Below are 20901 nucleotides of genomic sequence, written 5' to 3'. Positions count from 1 at the left end.
ATTTAGCAGGTGTAGCTGTTCTGGAGCTTTCAGTCATCATATCAGATGGTCTTCATCAGGGTGAAAATGTCTAAATGCTACCGTGAAGAATTGTCCTTTAACCAAATACAATGCAAATAATATAATATAAATAAATGTTGAAGAAAAACAAACATCAATTTAGTATGTATTATGCATTTATGACCGAAAGCTCAATAACAGCGGGTGGAGTCAACATCTTAGTACATCCATGACCCAATATCTACCTGGAACATGATCCCACGCCTGTCCGGGTGAGTGCTTTATTTTGAAGGTACAACACCGCACTTCCTGCAGCGCGCTAGCTCTCTCCGGCTAGCTTGCTGTTAGCTCCGTGTAGGCCGAGACTTTCCTGTCAATCTGTCCAATCAGAGTTTACTGACAAGGTGGAAGTTGGCTGCTACGTCCTCATACAAAACTGTGTGTCGGTCAAAGTTGTGGCGTGGAGATTTCAGAGAAGAAACCGACAACTTGAGCTAACTTTTCTTTCGGTGACGCAGAAGTTGGGTAAACTTTGCGCAGCGGACGTAACTGATGTCCCCCGGCGGCTGAAGATGTCCGCAGCGACACGGTATGAGAAAATAACTTCACATTGTGCCTCTCTGCTGGAGCTATGGGTGTCAAGCCCTGTGGTGTTTTCTGACTGACAACACCGACTACCGCTGCTGCTCCTTACTTTTTTAGCATGCCACGCAGGCAGCTAACTTCTCCAAAGAAAAGCAAACCCAGAAGTGGCCTTCACAGCATGACACTTTGACGTTTTCTGCATTTTCACGTGGATTTCCTTTGTAAAAAAAAAAAAAAATAATGATGATGAAGGTTAGGAGATACTTAAGGGGGAGTGGGAGGGTACTCGCATTTGTGTTCATTGCTTCTGTCATTTGGCTGCTGTTTGACATGGCTGCGCTCCGCATGTCATTAAACGACGTGAACAGTCAGCTGCTGAAGGAGAGCGTGATAAGAGAAAGGGAGATGTTCAAGCAGCAGTCCAGGACCACACAGCTGATGAAGAGGGGGTTTAAACACCCAGTTGAGAGGGTGGACTTGGATGTGACACAAGCTGGGAAAGGACCACTCAGTGCAGGCAGCAAACTAGCCCAAGTGTACAGACAGGGAGGCAAGAGCAAGGACCAAAAGTTGTGGGATAAAAAGTTAGAAGGAGATAAAGTTTCCAAGACTGTCAAACCTAAGTATGTTCCCCCTGAAGGTAGAGAAAATGTCACACCAAAGCAGGATGTTCCTGCAAAGAAGAAGGTAGTAAACTTGGATCTGAATGAGACAAAATTCGAGAAAAGTAATGTAATAGATGGTTCTAATAAAATCATGTTACCTGTAGCAGAGTCTAATAAAACCCAAGTGCTACCTGGTGTTCAGGAAAACAAACATGCTCCGCTACCAACGTCAAAGAAGGGACTCTTAAAAGCTGGTGAGCAAAGCGCTCTGGACAAAAGTGATTTAAAGACAAATGAAAAAGTCAAAGATGAATCCAAGAGCAAGACTGGAACAAAAGAGGGCCAGCCTCAGGCTGAGAAGGCACGCCCTGTTAAAGCAACATCCAAACCTCCAAAGAAGGATGTAAATGCTAAGGAGGTAATAAATAAAGCACAGGAGAAACATGTTGAGAGGAACGACGAGAGTGATCTGAATCCAGTGAAGGAAATCCCGAAACCTGCAGTCAAGATCCAAGCAGGAGACGACTCTAAGAGCAACTCAAAAAGGAAATCAGGTGTTCATAAAGTGCTTGCTCTGGATGCGACTATCTCTCCCAGAAATGCCAACGCTGTGGGCCAGTTTGGTCAGGCGGCACTTGTTGCCAGCAACGAAGACGCAGAGGTGAGGAAGAGATGGGACGAAGGGCATTTTAATGTCTACCTGAGTGATCAGATCCCAGTGGACCGTGCCATCCCGGACACCAGGCCAGAGATGTAAGTCGTTGTTGTCTTCTGCACATTTTTTTGTCTCAGACTGCTCTGATAGCCACGCTGAATTCTCTTTTTTTCCTTGCTGTGTTTTGCAGGTGTGCACAGAATCTGGTCCACGATGACTTGCCCTCCACCAGTGTGATTTTCTGTTTCGTGGATGAAGTGTGGTCCACGCTCCTCCGCTCTGTGCACAGTGTGATCAACAGATCTCCGCCACACCTCCTCAAAGAGATCATTCTGGTGGATGATTTCAGCACCAAAGGTAACTGTTAGCTTGAATGGGTCTCCACGGGGGGGGGGGTAAAAACTGACATCTGCAGCTAAAGCACAAGTTAATTGCTACTAAAATTCATTTCAGAGGTTATTTGCTTTTAGCTGGTCAAAAAGAGATCACATTTACCGGCATAATCCTTGTTTAAAGCTTAAACTTTTGTGGGCAAACTTAATATGTACAGCATTAATAGGATAATTTGTTTTATAATAAGACCTCACTCTTCTGACTATATTGAAATTTCTTGCACCTCTTTACCAATTTTATGGTCATTTATGTCTCTGGCTTTATAGGTCTTTTTTGTGAAAATGTTGAATGCCTTTGTTTAATTTTTTTTATAATATTTCAATCAATGCAGATTTTGTAAAAATGGTGTTACTTAAGAGCCCTCTTTGACAGTCATGTTTATTTTAGAGTGCAGTCTTCATTTAACACTAGAGTTTCGCAGAAACTATTAGTTAGGCCAAAGCAAGTACAACATTTAAGAGTTCAAAAAAGATAACAACATATCAAGTGTTATTATTCATTTACTTATATATTTACATGAATACATCAAATTCTTAATTTTTGAGAATTTACACACAGTGAGTTTCAAAGCAAGTCCACCAAAATGATAACTTATTGTACAACAGTGGTGTGTTGGAGAGAATTGTAGAAGAGTTATGTGACAAGTTTTTATTTTTATTTGCATAATTACACAACATTCAGAAATAGTTTTGAGAGCTATCCCTGAAATGTGGTTATTAAAGATTAAAGAGCTGTCACAAAGAGTAATGTACTGAGCGAGACATTTTACAGTTGATAATGTAGGAGATACACTAATAATAAATGTAATTTATTAATCATTGGCGATTAATAAAACACTCGTTAATGGGGCACCACCTCCGTTGTTTTGTCTATTTGAATAATCCGGAGGTAATTAATCAAATTCGACTAGACAAGGTTAACTTGTATCAATTCTAATCAATTTCAGATCAATTTATTCAATCTCATAAATGAAGTAGTGAATTCTACACATATCCATCGGTTCTCCACATTAAAAACAAACCTGCACAGACAACGACATACGGTTAAATATGTTTATTGACTAAATAATTCAGGTCAAATAAATGAAATGGCAATTTAAATGAATAACAACAGGTAACAGGAAATGTGAAATAACTAAGTAATGGGTTATTAGTGGAATATGGGCTGATGGTGAGATCACGAGTTAGGTTGAAGCATTTAAATATTACGGTAGTAATTTTAATACTAGCGAGACCCTAACCGAATTTCTCTTAAGCTAAAAGATCAGAACCAGAGCCATAGACCATCTCATGTATCATGTGTGAATCCAGCTGTTGTGAGTGATGGAGAGCCTACTTTCTTAGCAGAGTTGCGGAGTCCGCGGCAGCGGATTCCCTCGGGTGATTTGCGGCTCTAGCTGGCAGTCCCGGTCCAATGGCCGGGGGTCAGCTCGTCCGGTATCAGTCGGTCGGGCACCTCGGTCCGCTGTCTTAGGAAGAGGGCAGCTGGTCCCGTACCGATCCGGTGCAGATCTTGGCTCAGTGCCCAGCGGGATGGTACCGCTAGCGATCGATGGGGGCTTGTCAAAGAGTCTGTCTTTCGTTGGAAACCGCTTGCACGGTCTCGGACACAGCAAGTTGCTGTAGTGTCGTGATGATGATTGTGATAAGGATGTTCTTCTTCGTTTCTTCGAGTGGTTTTCAGGCTCTGACTTTGTAAACTAAATTTAACTTCTTGAATAAAATAACTGAGGATGATACGTTGATCAGGCGGATCTTCCGTTGTTAGTTAATGCAAGATAATCTAAATTAAGTTCACTTCTTCAAAAGCAGGTTACGATACTTAACGGTATAAAACAAATTAAAACAGAACTTTGTTCTGGTACAAACTTAATAAAAGAAGCTAATCAATACTGCGAAAAATATAAAGTGAGAAAAATCAACGCGTGAGCACTTCTGTTGAGATCGCTGTCTTGGAGCGTGTTTCAAAGTAAAGTAAAGAGCTTCAAAAATAAGTTACAAAAGAAAAACTTAAAACAAAAGAAAACTTAAACAAAACTCAAACTGGACTAAAAGTCAAAAACTACAAAACTGAAAAACTAAAAACCGACTCGAGAGACGTGATCTCTCCGTTTTATTATTTGCAAATCGAGGCGTGTCTAGGCGGGGCTTACCGGCTTTTGTCTCCAAGATTTAAACGTTACAAAACAGTGCTTCACCTTCTCACAGATTCTCACCATGGCTTAATAGATGTACGTTGTCTATCATGAAAATGATTATGACGTGATTAAACATTAATTATACATATTTCAGCTTAATACTTGTTAAAACAAAGACATATCAGAGTCATTTACTGGTTATAACCATGAACATATTAAACAGAATATTTCTCGTCCAACTGTACCAGGACTCACCATCAGGAGGTGCTGTGGTTCCACCGAACACAGGACAGATTAAACATTAAAACTTGATCTCAGTCAATCTTAATCGTAGAGAAACGGGAAAAAGATCAGTTTTATGAACTTCTTTTACTGTTTCTTAATTGGTTAGAATTAAGAGAGTGAGATACTGACTTAATGGTTAATTAGAAATGGTCTGAAATCTGGAAGAATACAGAGGCCATTTGAATGGAATGTCCCACAGATAGTGAGTCGTAAATAACAGAAGACAGAGTAATAGCATAGAACAACACGTCAGAAGGTGTCTGGTGTCCACTCTGTGAGGGAACAATTTATCTGTTTGGAGGGGAAAGTAAGTTCAAAAATGGGAGTTTAGTTGTAAATTAATTAAAACTGTCTTCATTTGAAGTCTTTATGGTCCAGGAGAACACTGTCCTCTCTGCCAGGAGATAAGGTGGCAGCCTGTAGCCTGTAAATCGTCTTCATCCAGATGAAAGGGGTTAACAAGAACAACAGGGCCTCAATGTAATGCAGAGGCGATGGACATATGTTCCTACAATAATAAACTTGACAGTCCTCTCTTTAAAAAACAAACGTGTTTCAGCACTTAGCCTTCATCAGCTTGATAGTACATATCACACATGACGCTAAATAGATGAGTGAGTACCTGCCCCAAAGATGGCCTCTGAGTGTGAAAGAGGTGTGACCACAGTAGAAAGATAAACTATCAGAAAATGAGTAAGACTGTCCTCTCAGTTGGACAAACTACTTAATGGTGGCACAGTTTCTACATGACTCAGCACAAATATTGACATATTTTCATATGCCAATATCTTTTTATAAGCTGATATCATCAGTTATAGCTGTTTAATGTAGCCAAAAAAGTCCTCAGCCGAGCCTGGAGCACATGGTAATATTTAGAGCATTTAAGTCACCTGCAAAGGTTAACATTTCAACACAAAGTATGTCCGCTCATATGTCAATATAAACTATATTAGAGTAAAAAGTACTTAGTTGGTTATAGAGGTTCAAGCATTATTTGGTTTCTAGTAGTTTTTTCAAGTTTAACCTCATTGGTTGTAATTAGAAATTAACATTTTGAGCTGTATGCACTTGTGTCTGTTTTCAGCGTTGTAAGATCATATGTAATATTTTGTCAGACAATCTGAAGGAGCCACTGGATAAGTACATGTCCCAGTTTCCCAAAGTGCGAATCATCCGTCTGAAGGAAAGGCAGGGCCTGATCAGAGCCAGGCTGGCTGGAGCTGCTGTAGCCAAAGGTAAGCACTGCTTTGATTATTACTTAATGTCATCAGTGTCTTTAACGCTTGGTATATACATACGTACGTGTAAAGGCGATAGAGGGGTGGTTCATTTCAAAGAAATAATAAGACAGCAACAGAATTCACACTATTGTGACAAATAAAACTTGGTACTCTTTTATAAATGTTACACTGAAAACTCTAGTGTGTATATGTGATGAGTTATTTACTCCTATTGTGCAAACTGCAGTGTATTATAACTGTGTGATTTGTGCAAGATGTCAACACTCGTAGAATTTGAGATGTGGTTTGTCTCATTGCACAAGCTCACATATTATGCTTAATAATATGACATGGACAGAGGCATGCTGCAAATAAACATCCAGTTTATAGGGCGTGTTTTATTGGCTCTCGAGGATTATTTACAGAATGTTAAACTGAGTAAAGAAAGCCTGGCGGCTTAAAAAAATGGAATGGCAAAAGAGAAACATGTCCAGTTGCTCTTCTCTCACACATTAACAGTGTAATCTTCACTTTTTGGTTTTGTGATAATACTGATTGAGTGTTTATGTTAGGTACACTCCATGCATAATACTATCTTTTCAAAGTACTCTTTGTCACGTGCTCCAAGGGTTGCACTGTTAAAACACCGATACGTCTGTTTGTTTAACTGCAGCAGGATGTTGACTCTCCTCTAATCTAGGTGAGGTTCTTACCTTCCTCGACTCCCATGTTGAATGTAACGTGGGCTGGCTAGAGCCCCTGCTGGAGCGAGTCTATCTGGATCGCAAGAAGGTGCCCTGTCCAGTTATTGAAGTCATCAGTGATAAGGACATGAGGTGACTCAACACTGTCATATTAGAGTAACAGAGATGCCATACAAGTGGTGTGATCATGTTTTCTACAGGAATGTTCATTGTGTGACATTGGAGCTTCTGTTCTGGCTCTTTCTCTGCAGTTATATGCTGGTTGACAACTTCCAGAGAGGTATTTTCAAGTGGCCTCTGGTGTTTGGCTGGAGTGCGATACCAGACGAGTACATTAAGAAGCACAACATGACAATCTCAGATCCCATCAGGTACCTAAACACTCAATTTTCATAATAATTTATTATTATTATTATTTCATTTATGTATTTTTTTTTTTTTTCTGCATGTTTATTGATATTTTTTTTCTACAGATGTCCAGTTATGGCTGGAGGCCTGTTCTCCATAGACAAGAAGTACTTCTATGAGCTTGGTTCCTATGATCCTGGCCTTGATGTGTGGGGTGGGGAGAACATGGAGATTTCATTTAAGGTATCTCACTCATATGAATTCAAACCACAGGTATTTGGGAACTCCCTAGAACATCTCTCACATGACACCTATTCCTAAATGAACAGATCTGGATGTGCGGAGGGGAAATCGAGATCATCCCCTGCTCTCGAGTGGGTCACATCTTCCGAGGACAGAATCCTTACAAATTCCCCAAGGACAGGCAGAAGACGGTGGAGCGTAACCTGGCGAGGGTGGCGGAGGTCTGGCTGGACGAGTACAAGGACCTCTTCTACGGTCACGGGTACCATCACCTGGTGGATAAAAAGGCCATCGTCATCGGCAACCTCACCGATCAGATCGAGCTGAGAAAGAGGCTCAAATGCAATAGCTTCAAGTGGTACCTGGAGAACGTGTATCCAGATATGAAGGCTCCCTTAGCCAAAGCTGAAGGCCTGGTATGTACATGAGTAATCTCTGTTTACTTTTCCCCAAAACAGCTCTTAAAAAAGAAAGCTTGTTATTCCTTCTCTCTATGAAGCTATTGTTATCTCTGCTGGGAACCCCTTAACTAAATCGACCCAAACAGAGACTGTGATTGTGTTCCTTTGGAACAAAGAGTAGCTGTCTATTAAAGCTTTCTGTCAGGATTCAATCAAGGAAATGAGACCAGTTTTCATGATTAAACAAATGTTTGCAGCTCTGTTGTTTCACTTCTGTAAAATTGTTATCTCATTTTTTCTTGCAGATCTTTAATCGTGGCTTAAGGAAATGCCTCAGTCTGCAGAAAGGCTCTCTGCTCTTTGAGACGTGTGATCTCAGCAAGCAGGTAGGTGTCTTTATTGTATTTAAACAGTTTTTAACAGTTTATGAAACTGTCATAATTTAATACTGATTCCTCTAGATGACCTACATAAGCAAACAAGACCATCAGCAACGAGATTGGCCATTTCTATTTAGTTATTATAGTTACTTTGAATGCCTGTCACGGGGTCGAATTCAGATTTGAGCACCGTCAACACAAAGAATGATAACTATACCAAAACAATAAATAGATCTTTTTAAAAGGCTCCATAACCCAAGTGGAGTCCACAACTATAAAGACAATGGCATTTAAGAGACACTTTTTAGATAGTCTACTCTAATAACTCATTCTTGGATATTTATCCAACGTATTAAACGATTATATAACATAATATGAGGCCGCAAATTACACATTAAAAAACATAATTTTACCTGAGACATACTGCCAATCAATCTTTGGCAGGTGATGAGGTATCTGAAGTTTGCTTTCGTCTATTCTCATGTCCTCTTTGACAATCGCCAGGATAATTGATGTTGACTCATACAAAAGTGTAACAAAAATTTGTCTTCAAAGTCGACAAGTCTTGTTACAAAGTGTTGGATTCCCCTAACTCCTTTCTCTTAAGAATTTCATAAAGCTTTTTCCTTTCCAGGTTTTATCTTTGTATGTTTCTCTGTGTAACATGCAACACTAACAGCTCATCAGCTCATGTCCTTTTTATCTAAGCTGCTGGCACAGCTGGAGCATGCAGAGTGTGCTTAGCGCCACTGTCTACAAACCTTTAGCGTTCATCAGTGTGGATGCTCGCACTGTTATCACTATGGTTATTTTTATAGTGACTGTTCTTGGTGTGGTAAGCCCTTTATCTGGGTCGTATAACTCATAAAATTAAAACTATTTTTTATGACTTCCTCTCCCCTCACCCCATGAGACGCGAGCACAGGAAACAAGGAAACAAGGAAAGGAATTGAGAAGAGAGGAGTCGAGACATTTGTGCTTTGGAGCCTAATTTTAAAGCAACTTCATCTTATTGTCTGCTGCTGTATTTTATGATCGCTGTCAGATGAGCACAACAGTGATCACGACAACTTAATTATTATCTATTATATTTTATTAAGATCATTACCACAGGAGGCAATGGTGCTCACACAGCTTATAAACGCAGGAGCCACCACAATCAACAAAAATGGAAGTTCCTTGTAGCAGCTTCACAAATTTCTTAAATGTTTCATTGTGTTTCTTAGGAACATATGCACAGATAGTGCAATCCTGGCCTTGTGACTGTGGTAATTGTAGGGGGCCATAACAAAAATATCCAGGAATAGACTAAGATCAGGACAAATCCGGGCAGGACCCAAGCCACGATAAACAAGGGTGGAGTCCAAGACAAGGCCAAGCCTGTCTGAATGTGGTCCTCTTGGATTCAGAGCAGCCTCACTGAGCCATCCTTCAAAATCTTTCAGTTTTCATGAAGCATAATTACATCCTCGTCACTCCTCTCTCTCTTTCTCTCAGAGTCAGCACTTTAATTACACCTGGATGAGAAACGTTCGCCAGCAGGACGTTTGTGTCGCTCCCCAAGGCAAGGGCAGCGGCTTTGTTTTACAGGAATGTGACAACACAAGGGCTGAACAACGCTGGTTCCACAAATCCTCCAACTCTGCTCTGGTAGGTTGGGTTTGCTTTGTCTACATTCCTTTGTTTTTCTTAACACTCATTTTAGTCTCTGGATTTCAAACCGGACCGACCTGCTTCTAATTCAGTAGGACTGAAAAAGCTGCTGTCACTTTTAAAACGGGTGCAGTAGAATTAAAGAATCTGCAGCCTTGTTCGTTGATTACCTTTCCTGTTTTGTCTTTGCAAAGGCGGAGCACCTTATAGCAGAGTTTGTGTCCCACCACATGTGCCTGGAGGCGGGGCCTCAGGGTGACACTCTTCGCCTGAACCCATGTGAAACAAGCAATGCCTTCCAAAAGTGGCAGTTCACACACTACCACACTCTGTGATGAGACTTAAGGAAAGAGTTTTATGTGACAGAACACAGACTGTGGAGACCTCACACTACAGGACAGGACTACACGACTGTCCAGAGGAGGTGGGAACCGCCTTGGTGGCAGTTTATGCGTGGTGTAAAGCGGAGGGGGTAGGGATGTGCAATGTGTCTAATGTCCTTTTATCATGTCAGCACGGACTGACCTTGAGTTTGAACGCTAGTGCCAGAGGAAAGAGTGCATCTTCTCTGTTTTTATTAAGAGTTGGACACAAGTTTGCTCTACTGGCATGACTAAAGGGCTTCAGATGAATGTCTGTGGAAGAACACTCCATCTTGTCAGTTCTTGAGCTCAACATCATGTTACTGCCAAAGATAAAAACGATTAACAAGTGCCTCATAAATTTGAGATGTAAAAAGTTGTTGTTTTTTTGCGTGTGTTTGCTCTGCTGGGACTGAATAATGAGTTTAATTGCATGTAATTTAGAATTTATTCATTTGTATGAAACACAGACGTCATCTTTTCCAGATGTCGTGGACTTTAAGTTTGATGAGGCACTTGGGTGAAACAGCTGCTTCTCTGATTTTAAATGATGCATTATGTAGGTGAAGGTTTGTGAATAATGTCCCTTTTTGTATGAATTTCTTCTCGTCACTAGAGGGAAGTGTTGGTTCAAAGTTCCCAATAAATCTGTGCTGTGATTTCATGATTGTTATCAAACTCTTTAACCACATATTGAAGGTTATGCTTTTTTGTCTTAAGGAAGTAGAATGGAATAATGAAGATAAAGATTTTAATAGCATTTATCTCTTTTTATTTGCTTCATTAGGACATGTATGTACAGTATGTTTAGCAAATCATTCAAAAATACTTCCCATAGTAGTTTCACTTCTCAGTCTCACCCCATAAGGGCACTGTGTAGTTTTGGAGAATAAATTCAAACTCAGAATTTTGATATTTACAATATTACTGAGGTAATAATACAAACTCATAAATATTTATTTTTTCCAGAACTGAATAAACAAGCTGTTTTCTCAGAGGAAAATAAGGTCCCCAGAACACTGTTTGAAGCTAGAGAGGTGGCAGGGTCCGCCACATATAAACAAAGCAAACAAATATGAAATTGTGTTGTCCTCTAAGGTCAGTTTGTTTATTCAGTCATGAAAACAGAGTTTATTTAGTTTGTTTAGGCAAAAAAGAATCAGTCAATTTCTTTCCCAAAATGACATACAGTACCTTTTAAGATACTGAAGCTCTACCAGCAAACTACATCTTACTTATTATCGGTAGGATTATCAAGCCCTGAGCTTCTTATTTATTTAATCTACTGTTCAGATACCTGCCTTAGATAACAAGTCTTTTCCCTCCTAAAACAGTCAAAGACAAAGTACCTCTTACATATGAGATGGTTGTTGACTAGAAATGTCATGTGGAGAGTTACATTACAGACTTTCAGTACCATCTGCAAGTAGTTTTTTACAACATAAATATGTAAACCATGTGAAACAGTAATTTTTGTGTTATGGATAATGCCCAGTAGTATTCATTTTCCTGCTCTTACAAATTCATCATCATGTACTCAAACTTGTCGATCTGCTGGCGGGTGTTGCCTCTGCGGATCTTGCGGTAGGACACGGTGCTGTATTTGGAGGAGGAAGAGAGGTGGTCGAAGGATTTCTGGTGAGGACCGGGTTTCTTTGGCAGAGGCAGAGTGGAGTAGCCCGGTCTGGGGTTTTGATGAAACCCCACAGGAGCGTGGACGTCGTGCTCCTGCGCCGGCTCCCACTCCCGCTCCACCTGAAGCTGCCTGTCACCTGATATCTGGAGTTCAGCACCAGACATCTGCTCGGGGACTTCTGCCTCCCTATTCAGCCTTGTGTGAGTCTCCTCGTTAGTGACATCAAAGGGTTGAAGGTTTGGTGTCAGTGTGTCTTGCACCACCTCTTCTTCCTCTACTGGTAGATTCGCTGAAAAGAAAAAGAAAGGAATAGTCTGTTTTGCAGAAAAACACAAAACTCCCTCTTTATCACAATAAATTTAAATCCTCTTACCTTTTTCTGCAGCTTTATTTTGCTCTGACTCTGTTTGCATGTCTGCACTTGTGCAGATAAGCTGCAGAGAGTCTCCACAGGTGCTTACAGACGTCTCTGGAGTAAAATAAGACTTTTCTCCTGGATCGGCAGCATCTGTCTGATCTGTAGGTTCAGGTTTTGGTTGCTTTTCCTCTCCTCTTTCAGTTAGAATGATCTGCTGAGTCACTTCCTTCTCCATCTCTGAATTGTCTTTGTCAGTAATGGATTGTTCTCCTGGTTCATCAGCTGACACACTGTTGACAAGTCGCTTGCACCCACTGGCACCAAACTCACAAGGTGTTCTTGTTTTTATGTCCTGATGAGCTTCGTCTTCATCGCTGTAAAACACAGAGTCGTCTCCCTCCTCCATTAACCACACCTCTCGTTCTTCAGGTTTCAGGGTCTGTAGGGCCTCTAGAGTGAAGCCCCCGATGATCTCCAGTACCTGTGATGCCAGTGCGTCTTCATCTACTGTGAGTCTCGGGGCCTTTGGAGGCATTGTGCTCGTCGCCGTCTCCATGTGTCTGTTTTTCTTCCCCCTGTGATATGAAAAAGTAGTCAATCTCCAATGCTTTTAGTCGCTTTGCGCAGATCATTTGTTGAATCAAGCAGCCGCCGACTTTGCATTGTCACATCGTCTGCTCCTTGTTCCTTCCCACATTGTCAAAGAGTGAAGAAAGAATCCATCGTGCATGATCAAGCTCTGTTGCGTGCTCAGTAGTACCATGTAATTCTGTGTACGCGTCGAATCACAGAAGAACAGGGGTTTTGTTGTGGCTCCAACAAAGACTCTTTGTGATTCTGGCATCTGCACATGAAGCGATTGTGCTCATTCCTTAATAATCTCTGCTGGGTGACCACCATCACTCTGTAGCATTTTGAGTCTGGATTAACATTCTCCTATAGGTTTTATTTACAGTATATCACCGCCTGAACCAAAGTTGTCTTGTGCTGGAGCTAAGCCGTGTTATGTCTTGGGATTTAAGGGCACAAAGACCTTCACATCTTAAGTAAGGAACCTGAAATGCTGACATAACATTTAGGAAATGTACGTTATGTGCACACAACGTGAGCACAGAGGTGGAAAATCCATTAACTCTTTCATCAAAAATACTTTCCTCCTTTAAACTTCTCAAATGGTTTAATTTAAACGCAATGTAATTGCTGCCATGAGGGGGCTCTCAGTCAAAACCAAAGTCGTAGTTTGGTGATGTCGTGAGGCGACGTGGGAGTTGTCGTCTTCATCTGATATGATTCAGGGAAAAATGTTGGTAGATGAGGTAATACATTAAAGTTTTATTCATGTTATCTTTAATCGCGTTTGCTGACTTCCTTCCTCACTTTCTGATGTATCAGCTGATGATTCCTCAGAAGTTACAGCGAAAGGCGACCAAATGACACGTTAACTTGAATAAAATTACAGATTTCTCTGGTTTGAACATAATTGGAAACAACACAACTCAATAAAATACTGTATTTAACAAATATATAGTCTTTTATAGTCATCCTTTTGTTTTAATACAGAAATAATACATCTTTTATCTGATTTAGATACAAAGAGAGAGTTTTACACAACAGAAAATGATTGCAGATTTGTAGCACAGAACTTGTTTGCATTCCACCATTAATTATCTCATGTCCCCTCAGATCTATCTTGTTACCCTTTGTAGGTGCCCGACCCAGAGGTTGGACTGTACCATCTAAATTAGTATAAAGTGGTTAAAGGGGCTCTATGTAACAATTTGTAGCATTTGGATGAATCACTTTTTTAATGGCCATATGTGAGCAGATTGTAACTTGCAGTGAAAAATAAGACCTTCCCCGGCTCCCTTTTACCAACACAAGCTTCAACCAGCTTGACAGTTGCTTACACATTGATGCATCAGCAGTGACCATCTAAAAATGACATATATAATAATATATCAATGGACATTTTACTGTAAAACCACTATTTTTACTTTTGAAAGTTTAAATACACAGTATGTACTTGCAGGACTTTCATTTGTATTTCAAAGTAATTTTAGTACTTTACTTAAAGGTGAAGTATAAAAATGGGAAAATGCAACCAGTGTTTGGTTTGTCTGTTCTGGGCTACTGGAGAAACATGGCGGTGCAACATGGCGGACTGAGTGGAAAAAGGAAAAAAAAAAAAAAAGGCTTATTCTGAGGTAACGAAAACACAACAATTCTTAGTTTCAGGTGATTATACACAAATGAAAACAGTGTGAAAAGATTTTTTTCATCATTATTTCATAATCATGAATTTTATATTCAATTTCTGCCATTAGAAAGCCCTAAATCCTACACACTGGACCTTTAAATAAAGGATGTGACAACTTGTGACAAATGTTCATATATCAGCCCATTAAACCATTTTATTTTCTGCTTCATTGCAAACTATTTGAATGTTATCTTTCTCAGTTTTGCTTCTGTAAAAAAAATTTTTTGTAAATGGTAACCATCAGGTGCATGAAAACAGGGTTTAATTTATCATAATTTGACAATGACCCACTATAGAGTTTTCTTTTTTTCTGTCTGTCTGTCTTTTTCAGCAGAAGCAGCAGCAGGAAACCAAAGAAGTGAGACTTATTACAGGAAATGCGTGGGGGTTTCTATTCTCAAGCTTTATAGCTTCATCTTTGACAGCTATTGTGCACCCCCCCAGAATAACATTTATTTCTCTTTATGAGTAAATCATGTGTAATAGTTGCATCACTCTTTAATAAGTCACACCATTCCTGTTGAAATTGCACCTTGAAAGGGAGTGTGCATCATTCACAGGTATCTGAAGGAAAACACTGGTGGGTTTGAAAGATTTTACATGTTTTTTATTGCAGGTCTTTTGCATACACATAAAAATAAAGCGTGACCATTATCTACATTCAGACTTTACAAGACAACATTTCAGCCTTTAAGTTGTGTGCAGCCGGAAAATAGCTTTAGAAATGAAAACAGTTAAGTAGTACCTCCTGTACCCACATCCTGTTTTGAGCTCAGCAGCCATCTATTCACAGCAGAGGTTTGGTTTTGGTTTTCAGCACCTGAACGTAGCAGAAGTGGCTTTTAGATGCGTGTCTGACCTGAAAAGTGAATGGTTCTCATCTTGTGTATTTTAGGTCAGTAGTATAGTCTCACTTTAAAATTGAGGGTGCTACATGAATACAGCTGATATGATTAATGCTGATCACACTCATATCTTGTATATACATTCATTCAAACACATGTTCAAAGGGAGAACATTTTATATTTCCATCATAATGCTTTTGTGCCAAGCAGTGAGTCAGGCTCAGGGCCCTCGAGGGTAAACTTTGACATTGACAAATGCCAAGTGCCACAATGTCTCTCATCTCTGTGTCCCCTGAAAAGCAAACACTTATTTCTTTATGGAGGGTTAACCCCTTCCTTTAAGTGTGCTGAAAGACTTCTTTACAGTGTCTATGTCTTTCTACATCGTGTTCGGAGCAGAAGAAACCATGCCAACTCTTTCTATCAAGTAGAAACTAGCAGCATTTGAACAACATGTCACTAGGTGTTTGCTCCCGTCTCCTCCTCTTCAACTGATCGCTGCAGTCCAGGAATTAACTTGAAGATGTGTTTGCGGACACTGGCGGCTCTCCTGCTCTTGCGGGGCAGGGTGCCAAACAAGGAGGAGATCCTCGTTTCCTCCCAGGAAGGCGAGAGGGAGCTGCTGCTGCCGGCCAAGCTGGAGCTGCTGGAGCGTCCGAGGGATTGGTGATTATGGCTGCTGCTCAACGAGAAACTGCCGGGGCTGTCCTGTGACTGTGAGGTGAAATCTCTGGAGAAGAAGCAGCCATCGTCTGTGGTGCTGGCTGCACTGAAGGGGCCGGGAGAGCTCAGATCCCCAAACACACTGGCCTGGTCACTGTCATCTGTCATCGCGCTCCTGTAGCTGCTGTCACTAGAGAAACGGCGGCCACGTCGGCCTGCGGGGGAGCTCACTGAGGAGTGCATTGAGAGGTGGAGGCTGCTGTTGTTCAAGTTACCTGGAAAACAAAACAAAGTGAGTAAAAGTTGCAGCTGGCGAGAAGTTTGCAGCAGGAAGTTCGTCAGCAGCTTCATATGCTCATTTCTCAGGGGAACTCCTTTTTTCTAGTTTATCTTGAGGTTGTTCTTCAATTCACACCAAAGGCAGAGTAGCTTCAGAAAGAGGACAACGGCTGTGAGAAAGGAAGTGCTGTGGTTCGACAAATTCTCTCACCTCGCATCAGGCGTTTTTCCTGTACTGTAAGTGCCTGCAGCTCCATCAGCTTCTCGCGTAGTGATTGCTGTAAAGGCAAACAAAAAAACATGCGGCTTGAGTTCCAGTGAAATGCACTCAAAATGTTTACATTCAAATACACAGAGGTGGAATGTTAGAAGTGCATTTACTCAGGTGGAGTTACCCTTTAAGTGTTTCTTTATGTGCTGAGAATATTCTTCTACTTAAAAATCCTACATTTTTAATTGCCAGAGGACATACATAATCCATGTTTAATTACATTTTCTTGGTTATAGTAACATAGTTTTACTTAAGGGTGCAATACGTATGAATTGGCCACATGTTGAGTTTTCAACTAAAATCCTTACATATTGCTCCTTTAAGTATCTTTTACTTAAAGGTGCTATTTATAAGAAAAGTTGTTTGTTTTTTTCAATAAAGTGTCATTATTTAACGAGTTGGGATTGAGACTCAAAAATCAACTTTTCTTACAAATAGCACCTGTAAAGAAAGGATCTGAATTCTTCCTCCACCACTGCAAAAACAATACCTCAGTATGAAAGCTGCTGTGTCGGTTTAGTTGTGAAATGTTAGGCTGTTTCACACTGTGGTGCAGCAGTAGGTCAACCTGTAATTAACTACAGTGTGGCAGCTCTGCTCTCATTATTACCAGGAAGGTTTGAATGGTTTAGTAGGTTGCTTAATACAACTACAGAGCTGCAGTCTTTCAACAGTGAACAAGGGCAGGATCTGAGAGACTCACCTTCAGCAGATTCATCTTCTTCTCCAGCTCTATCTGCTTCACTACATTCCCACATACAGTCTCCATCCTGCAATCATATTATAACACATAGTTAATTACACGATCACCAGAGTAGTGTTTTTTATTTCTATGCAGGTTATCCTCTGTTGTCATTGAAGTCATTTCTGTTACTTACTTCAAGCTGTTGGTTGATTCTCTGATCAGATCAAGTATGTGCTGATGAGATGACCCTTCAATACTGGCACCATTTATAGTGACGATGATGTCCCCTACAATAAATGAGGATGCAAAAAACAGGAACTCGTCAGTTACGGGAAGACAACATGACATGCATTATATTTGTCCATCACTATGTGCGTATGTGTGTGGGTGGGTGGGTGGACCATAACGTGTACATGTTAAGTGACATATCTGTCAATCTTTATGTTTAACTGAAAGGTATGATAAGGTCTGACAGTTTTGTGCGTGTGTGAAAGCATGTGCAGAGGATGTGGGTGGCTCACCTGCGGTCAGGCCGGCGCTCTCAGCTGCGCTGTCCTCCTGCACCTTGCGCACAAACGTGCACATCTCCACTGCAGAGCTGTCCTTCAGCTGCAGGCCATAGGTCTGCAACAAGAAGCACATTTAGTTGCTAAAGAAAAGAGGGAGAGCTGCCACAAAAAGCCTTTGAGTGGGCGTAGAAATGAGTCTAGAATCAGAGATTTAAAGGCTTGACAATGATGCATATTGTATGTTATTGATCTTAAACTTACCTGAATTTCAAAACCAAATGATTCATTGTCTTGCTTTTCCAGTGCAATTGTGATCCTGTGCAAAAGAGGAAAATGCAAAAAAAAAAGAGAAAAACAACATTTTAGGTTTTATTTCTATTTAAAAAACAAAGAAAGTACATTGAATAATTTTTTGCATGTAGTACATTGCTGATCAGGTTTGATATATTTACCTTTGTGGGTCAGAGTAATCCACCAGTGAGTTGGAGTGGCTTAGTTTGGGCTGCAAAAGGAGAAATACAAATGAGTTCCTCTTTAAAACAATATAATCAATTTAAACTCTTTTTTAACCTGTTAGGAAACTATGCGAGAACATGTTGATCCTATAGTGTTGCATAACTCAAAAGATTAAAATTGTTAAAGGGCTTTAAGCCAGTTGTAGGAAAATGCTGTGTTTTTTGTTACACAGTGAACTGCTTCTCATTCGAAAACTAAGAAAGGTTACAGCTTTAATCTAATAATCTGTATTGTTTGATGTTATTTGATTGCAGAAGTGTGTGTTTACATTCTATATTTTGAGCTTTATAGTCTCACCTTTCGCACTCTGGATAGAGAGCCTGTGTTCTGCCGGTGTCGATCATTGTTTCCCTTCAGTGAGCGCCTGTACCACAGGGAGCATTTCTTCCTCAGAGTATTATCCAGAATGTAATTCTCCTGACTGCCCTGCTGTTGAAGTCCATTGAAATTCATGGTGGACTGCATGGTAGACTGGTCCTCAAAACACCATCATGTCCTGCTGCAGCAGCTCTTCAGCGATTGTGTGGCCCTGCCCTGCTGTGCAGCCAGGAGCAAAGTGTGTCAAAGCGGAAATCCACGTCATGTGAGGGTTGTGGTGGACCTGCATCTGCAGATCACAGCTTCACATACCTAATTTCCTGTTCACCTCTTTGACTTGTTTTTTCTCTTTCTTAAGAAAGGCTGGTCTGCAAAAGAAGAAGAAGCTTTTTTCTTATCATTCCCCTTCAAACAATCCCTTTCCCTTTTCTGCAGTCTTAGCAATTCGATTTATGGTCTGTCAGAAATCAGCAATGCATGAGAAACTGCCACCTCACGCCTCCACCAGCACCTGCTTTCAGCCTCTCTCACTCTCAGTTTCTCAATGGGCTAAGCTTTAGTCTGAGCCCGAGTCCTGTGTTCTGCCAAGCAGGGAGACTTGTCTTATGAGGACAGACAAAAGGCCAGTGTCACGCTCCCCAAACAGACAGCACGGGTCATTGGGCAGAAGGCATCAGACATGGTTCAGTTCAAGAGGGAAATCACACACAAACACACAGGCCGGCAGTCAGGGAGACAATAGCTGATGGGTTAAAGAAAACTGAACCTCAATGCACCACCGCACACAGGCCTTCAAAGGGTACACTGTTTACTCTGCAGAAAAACAATATCATCTTTCACCGTGTGCAAAAGCTTTCTTTTGACCAGACCAACAGAGAAAATGGTGGAGGAAGTATTCAGTTCCTTTACTTAAGCGCTAATAATACATCATAAAAATACTCCCATAACAAGTTAAAGGTCATATTGATAACATTTATTAATGTTTTACAAATCATTTAAAATATATATATATATATATATATATATATATATATATATATATATATATATATATATATATATATATATATATATACATATATATATATATATATATATATATATATATATATATATACAGAGCTTGTAGAAAGGTGCAGAATACAAGTATCTATTTTTCTTGAATTAAGATTGATCAGGAATTAATATTTAAAAATATTTGGTGAATCCAAAATTATTGTTTTGTTTATCTCTGTGTAAGAATTCTGACCGTTGGTTCCAGCTTCTAACAAGGTTTTTGAGCCAGTAGTATAACACCTTTGGTATTATGTGGTTTCTGTGTTTAGCTAACTAGCATTAGCAATGTTAATGTTAATTAGCCCCATGTTTAAAAAGAAACACACACCACACGCCACTGAATAGTTGTCCTCCCATTACTATGAGTTTATAAGAGAAAAGGACAAAAAAACAAACAAAAAAAAAAACGTAATAGTCAAGTCATAGCAATCTATGTATGGGAACTCTCTGCAACTAGTAACTTGAAGAGGGTTTGGTTAAAGCAACATTATGGCTAACACTTAGCTAACAGCGAGAGACGACGTTGCTAGCAAGCAGAAGAGACAGGCTGACGTGAAGTGAGAAGTGAGAAGTGAGGACGGCCGTGGCAGAGAATTTTGTCAAGATATACAGCCTCTGTCAATAGAAGAATCAACAGCTTTTTAAAAGCTAGTCAGCAAAATTCCTGTTAAAACCAATCATAAGCTAACGTTGCCACAGGCTATGGTAGCAAAACAATATTAGCAGCTTACGTTTTTTAATGTCTTGTAGTAAATCTGTGGTTATTTTGGTGAAAGTTACACAAAAGTAGTGTAATCAGTAAAGCAATACTCCACACATTTATATGTGGCGGACCCTGCCACCTTTCTAGCTTCAAACAGTGGGGACCTTATTTTCATCATAATCATTTTATCTCTAATTGTATATATGGTTAGGTCATTTAATCTATAATAGTGCATTGTGTTTTGTAATCTCTTCTGTGCTCAATCTTAGTTGTTGAAACAACTACAGTTGTCAGCTAAATGTAGTCGAGTAAAGAGTACAACAGTTGCCTCTGAAATGCAGGCTTGTGGAGTAAAAGTATAAATGAAAATACTCAAGTGTAGTACCTTAAATTTATACTTACTCTAAGAACAGCATTTGATAAAATGGCCATTTCACTTTCAGCCTCGTTGCTGCATATTTAAACCCAGCTGAAACACTCCTTAACTAACAGATTGCCTCACAGCACTCCCCTCTGCCCCACTGACCCTCAGCAGGACCAGTTGGCCAACCGACCACGGGACCGTCTGGAACACAGATATCCCATTTCACCGGGACATTGCTAATTCCAGTCCACATTTCCAAAACGTCAAAGAACAGAAAAGTACATGTTTTGTTCTCTTCATTGACAGCAGAAACTCTCCTGCTGCTTCATAATGAAACAATGATTCATACATGAGAAATTTCTGAATCAGGCTGTACAGAGTTTAAAGGACAGATTCATATTTCTTCTGTCTAAATACAATACTCACATGCCTATGTGTACATTTAACAGTTATTGGTCACTGTAATCATT

At 40.2% G+C, this 20901-nt stretch overlaps 2 protein-coding genes across 2 annotated transcripts; one reads left to right on the top strand and one right to left on the bottom strand.

Moving 5' to 3' along the window:
- The first annotated feature begins 378 nt into the window (after nt 1-378).
- Nucleotides 379-10635, top strand: LOC141002774 (polypeptide N-acetylgalactosaminyltransferase 5). Its single transcript, XM_073474167.1, has 10 exons — nt 379-1943; nt 2036-2202; nt 5776-5895; nt 6581-6716; nt 6836-6955; nt 7058-7175; nt 7262-7591; nt 7882-7962; nt 9454-9606; nt 9804-10635. The coding sequence occupies exons 1-10, from the start codon at nt 826-828 to the stop codon at nt 9942-9944; spliced, it is 2484 nt and encodes an 827-aa protein (XP_073330268.1). The 5' UTR covers nt 379-825; the 3' UTR covers nt 9945-10635.
- Nucleotides 10636-14814: 4179 nt separating this feature from the next.
- Nucleotides 14815-18515, bottom strand: cytip (cytohesin 1 interacting protein). Its single transcript, XM_073473690.1, has 8 exons — nt 18288-18515; nt 17927-17976; nt 17736-17790; nt 17487-17589; nt 17159-17252; nt 16984-17050; nt 16221-16287; nt 14815-16005 (listed from the first exon to the last, which is right to left on the bottom strand). Exons 1-8 carry the CDS (start codon nt 18453-18455, stop codon nt 15527-15529), a joined length of 1083 nt encoding a protein of 360 aa, XP_073329791.1. The 5' UTR covers nt 18456-18515; the 3' UTR covers nt 14815-15526.
- Nucleotides 18516-20901: the final 2386 nt, after the last annotated feature.

The sequence above is a fragment of the Pagrus major genome, chromosome 9, assembly GCF_040436345.1.
Source record: "Pagrus major chromosome 9, Pma_NU_1.0".
In the NCBI taxonomy this organism is placed as follows: domain Eukaryota; kingdom Metazoa; phylum Chordata; class Actinopteri; order Spariformes; family Sparidae; genus Pagrus; species Pagrus major.
This window is presented reverse-complemented; position numbering and strand designations above follow the sequence as displayed.

Excerpts from the sequence above, each read along its gene's own strand:
- LOC141002774 (XM_073474167.1), top strand. The coding sequence starts at position 826 with ATGATGATGAAGGTTAGGAGATACTTAAGGGGGAGTGGGAGGGTACTC. Across the intron at positions 1,944-2,035 it reads CCGGACACCAGGCCAGAGAT|GTGTGCACAGAATCTGGTCC; the intron begins GTAAGTCGTTGT and ends TGTGTTTTGCAG. Across the intron at positions 5,896-6,580 it reads TGGAGCTGCTGTAGCCAAAG|GTGAGGTTCTTACCTTCCTC; the intron begins GTAAGCACTGCT and ends CCTCTAATCTAG.
- cytip (XM_073473690.1), bottom strand. The coding sequence starts at position 18,455 with ATGCAGTCCACCATGAATTTCAATGGACTTCAACAGCAGGGCAGTCAG. Across the intron at positions 17,791-17,926 it reads GATTACTCTGACCCACAAAG|GATCACAATTGCACTGGAAA; the intron begins GTAAATATATCA and ends TCTTTTGCACAG. Across the intron at positions 16,288-16,983 it reads AGAAGATGAATCTGCTGAAG|CAATCACTACGCGAGAAGCT; the intron begins GTGAGTCTCTCA and ends TTGCCTTTACAG.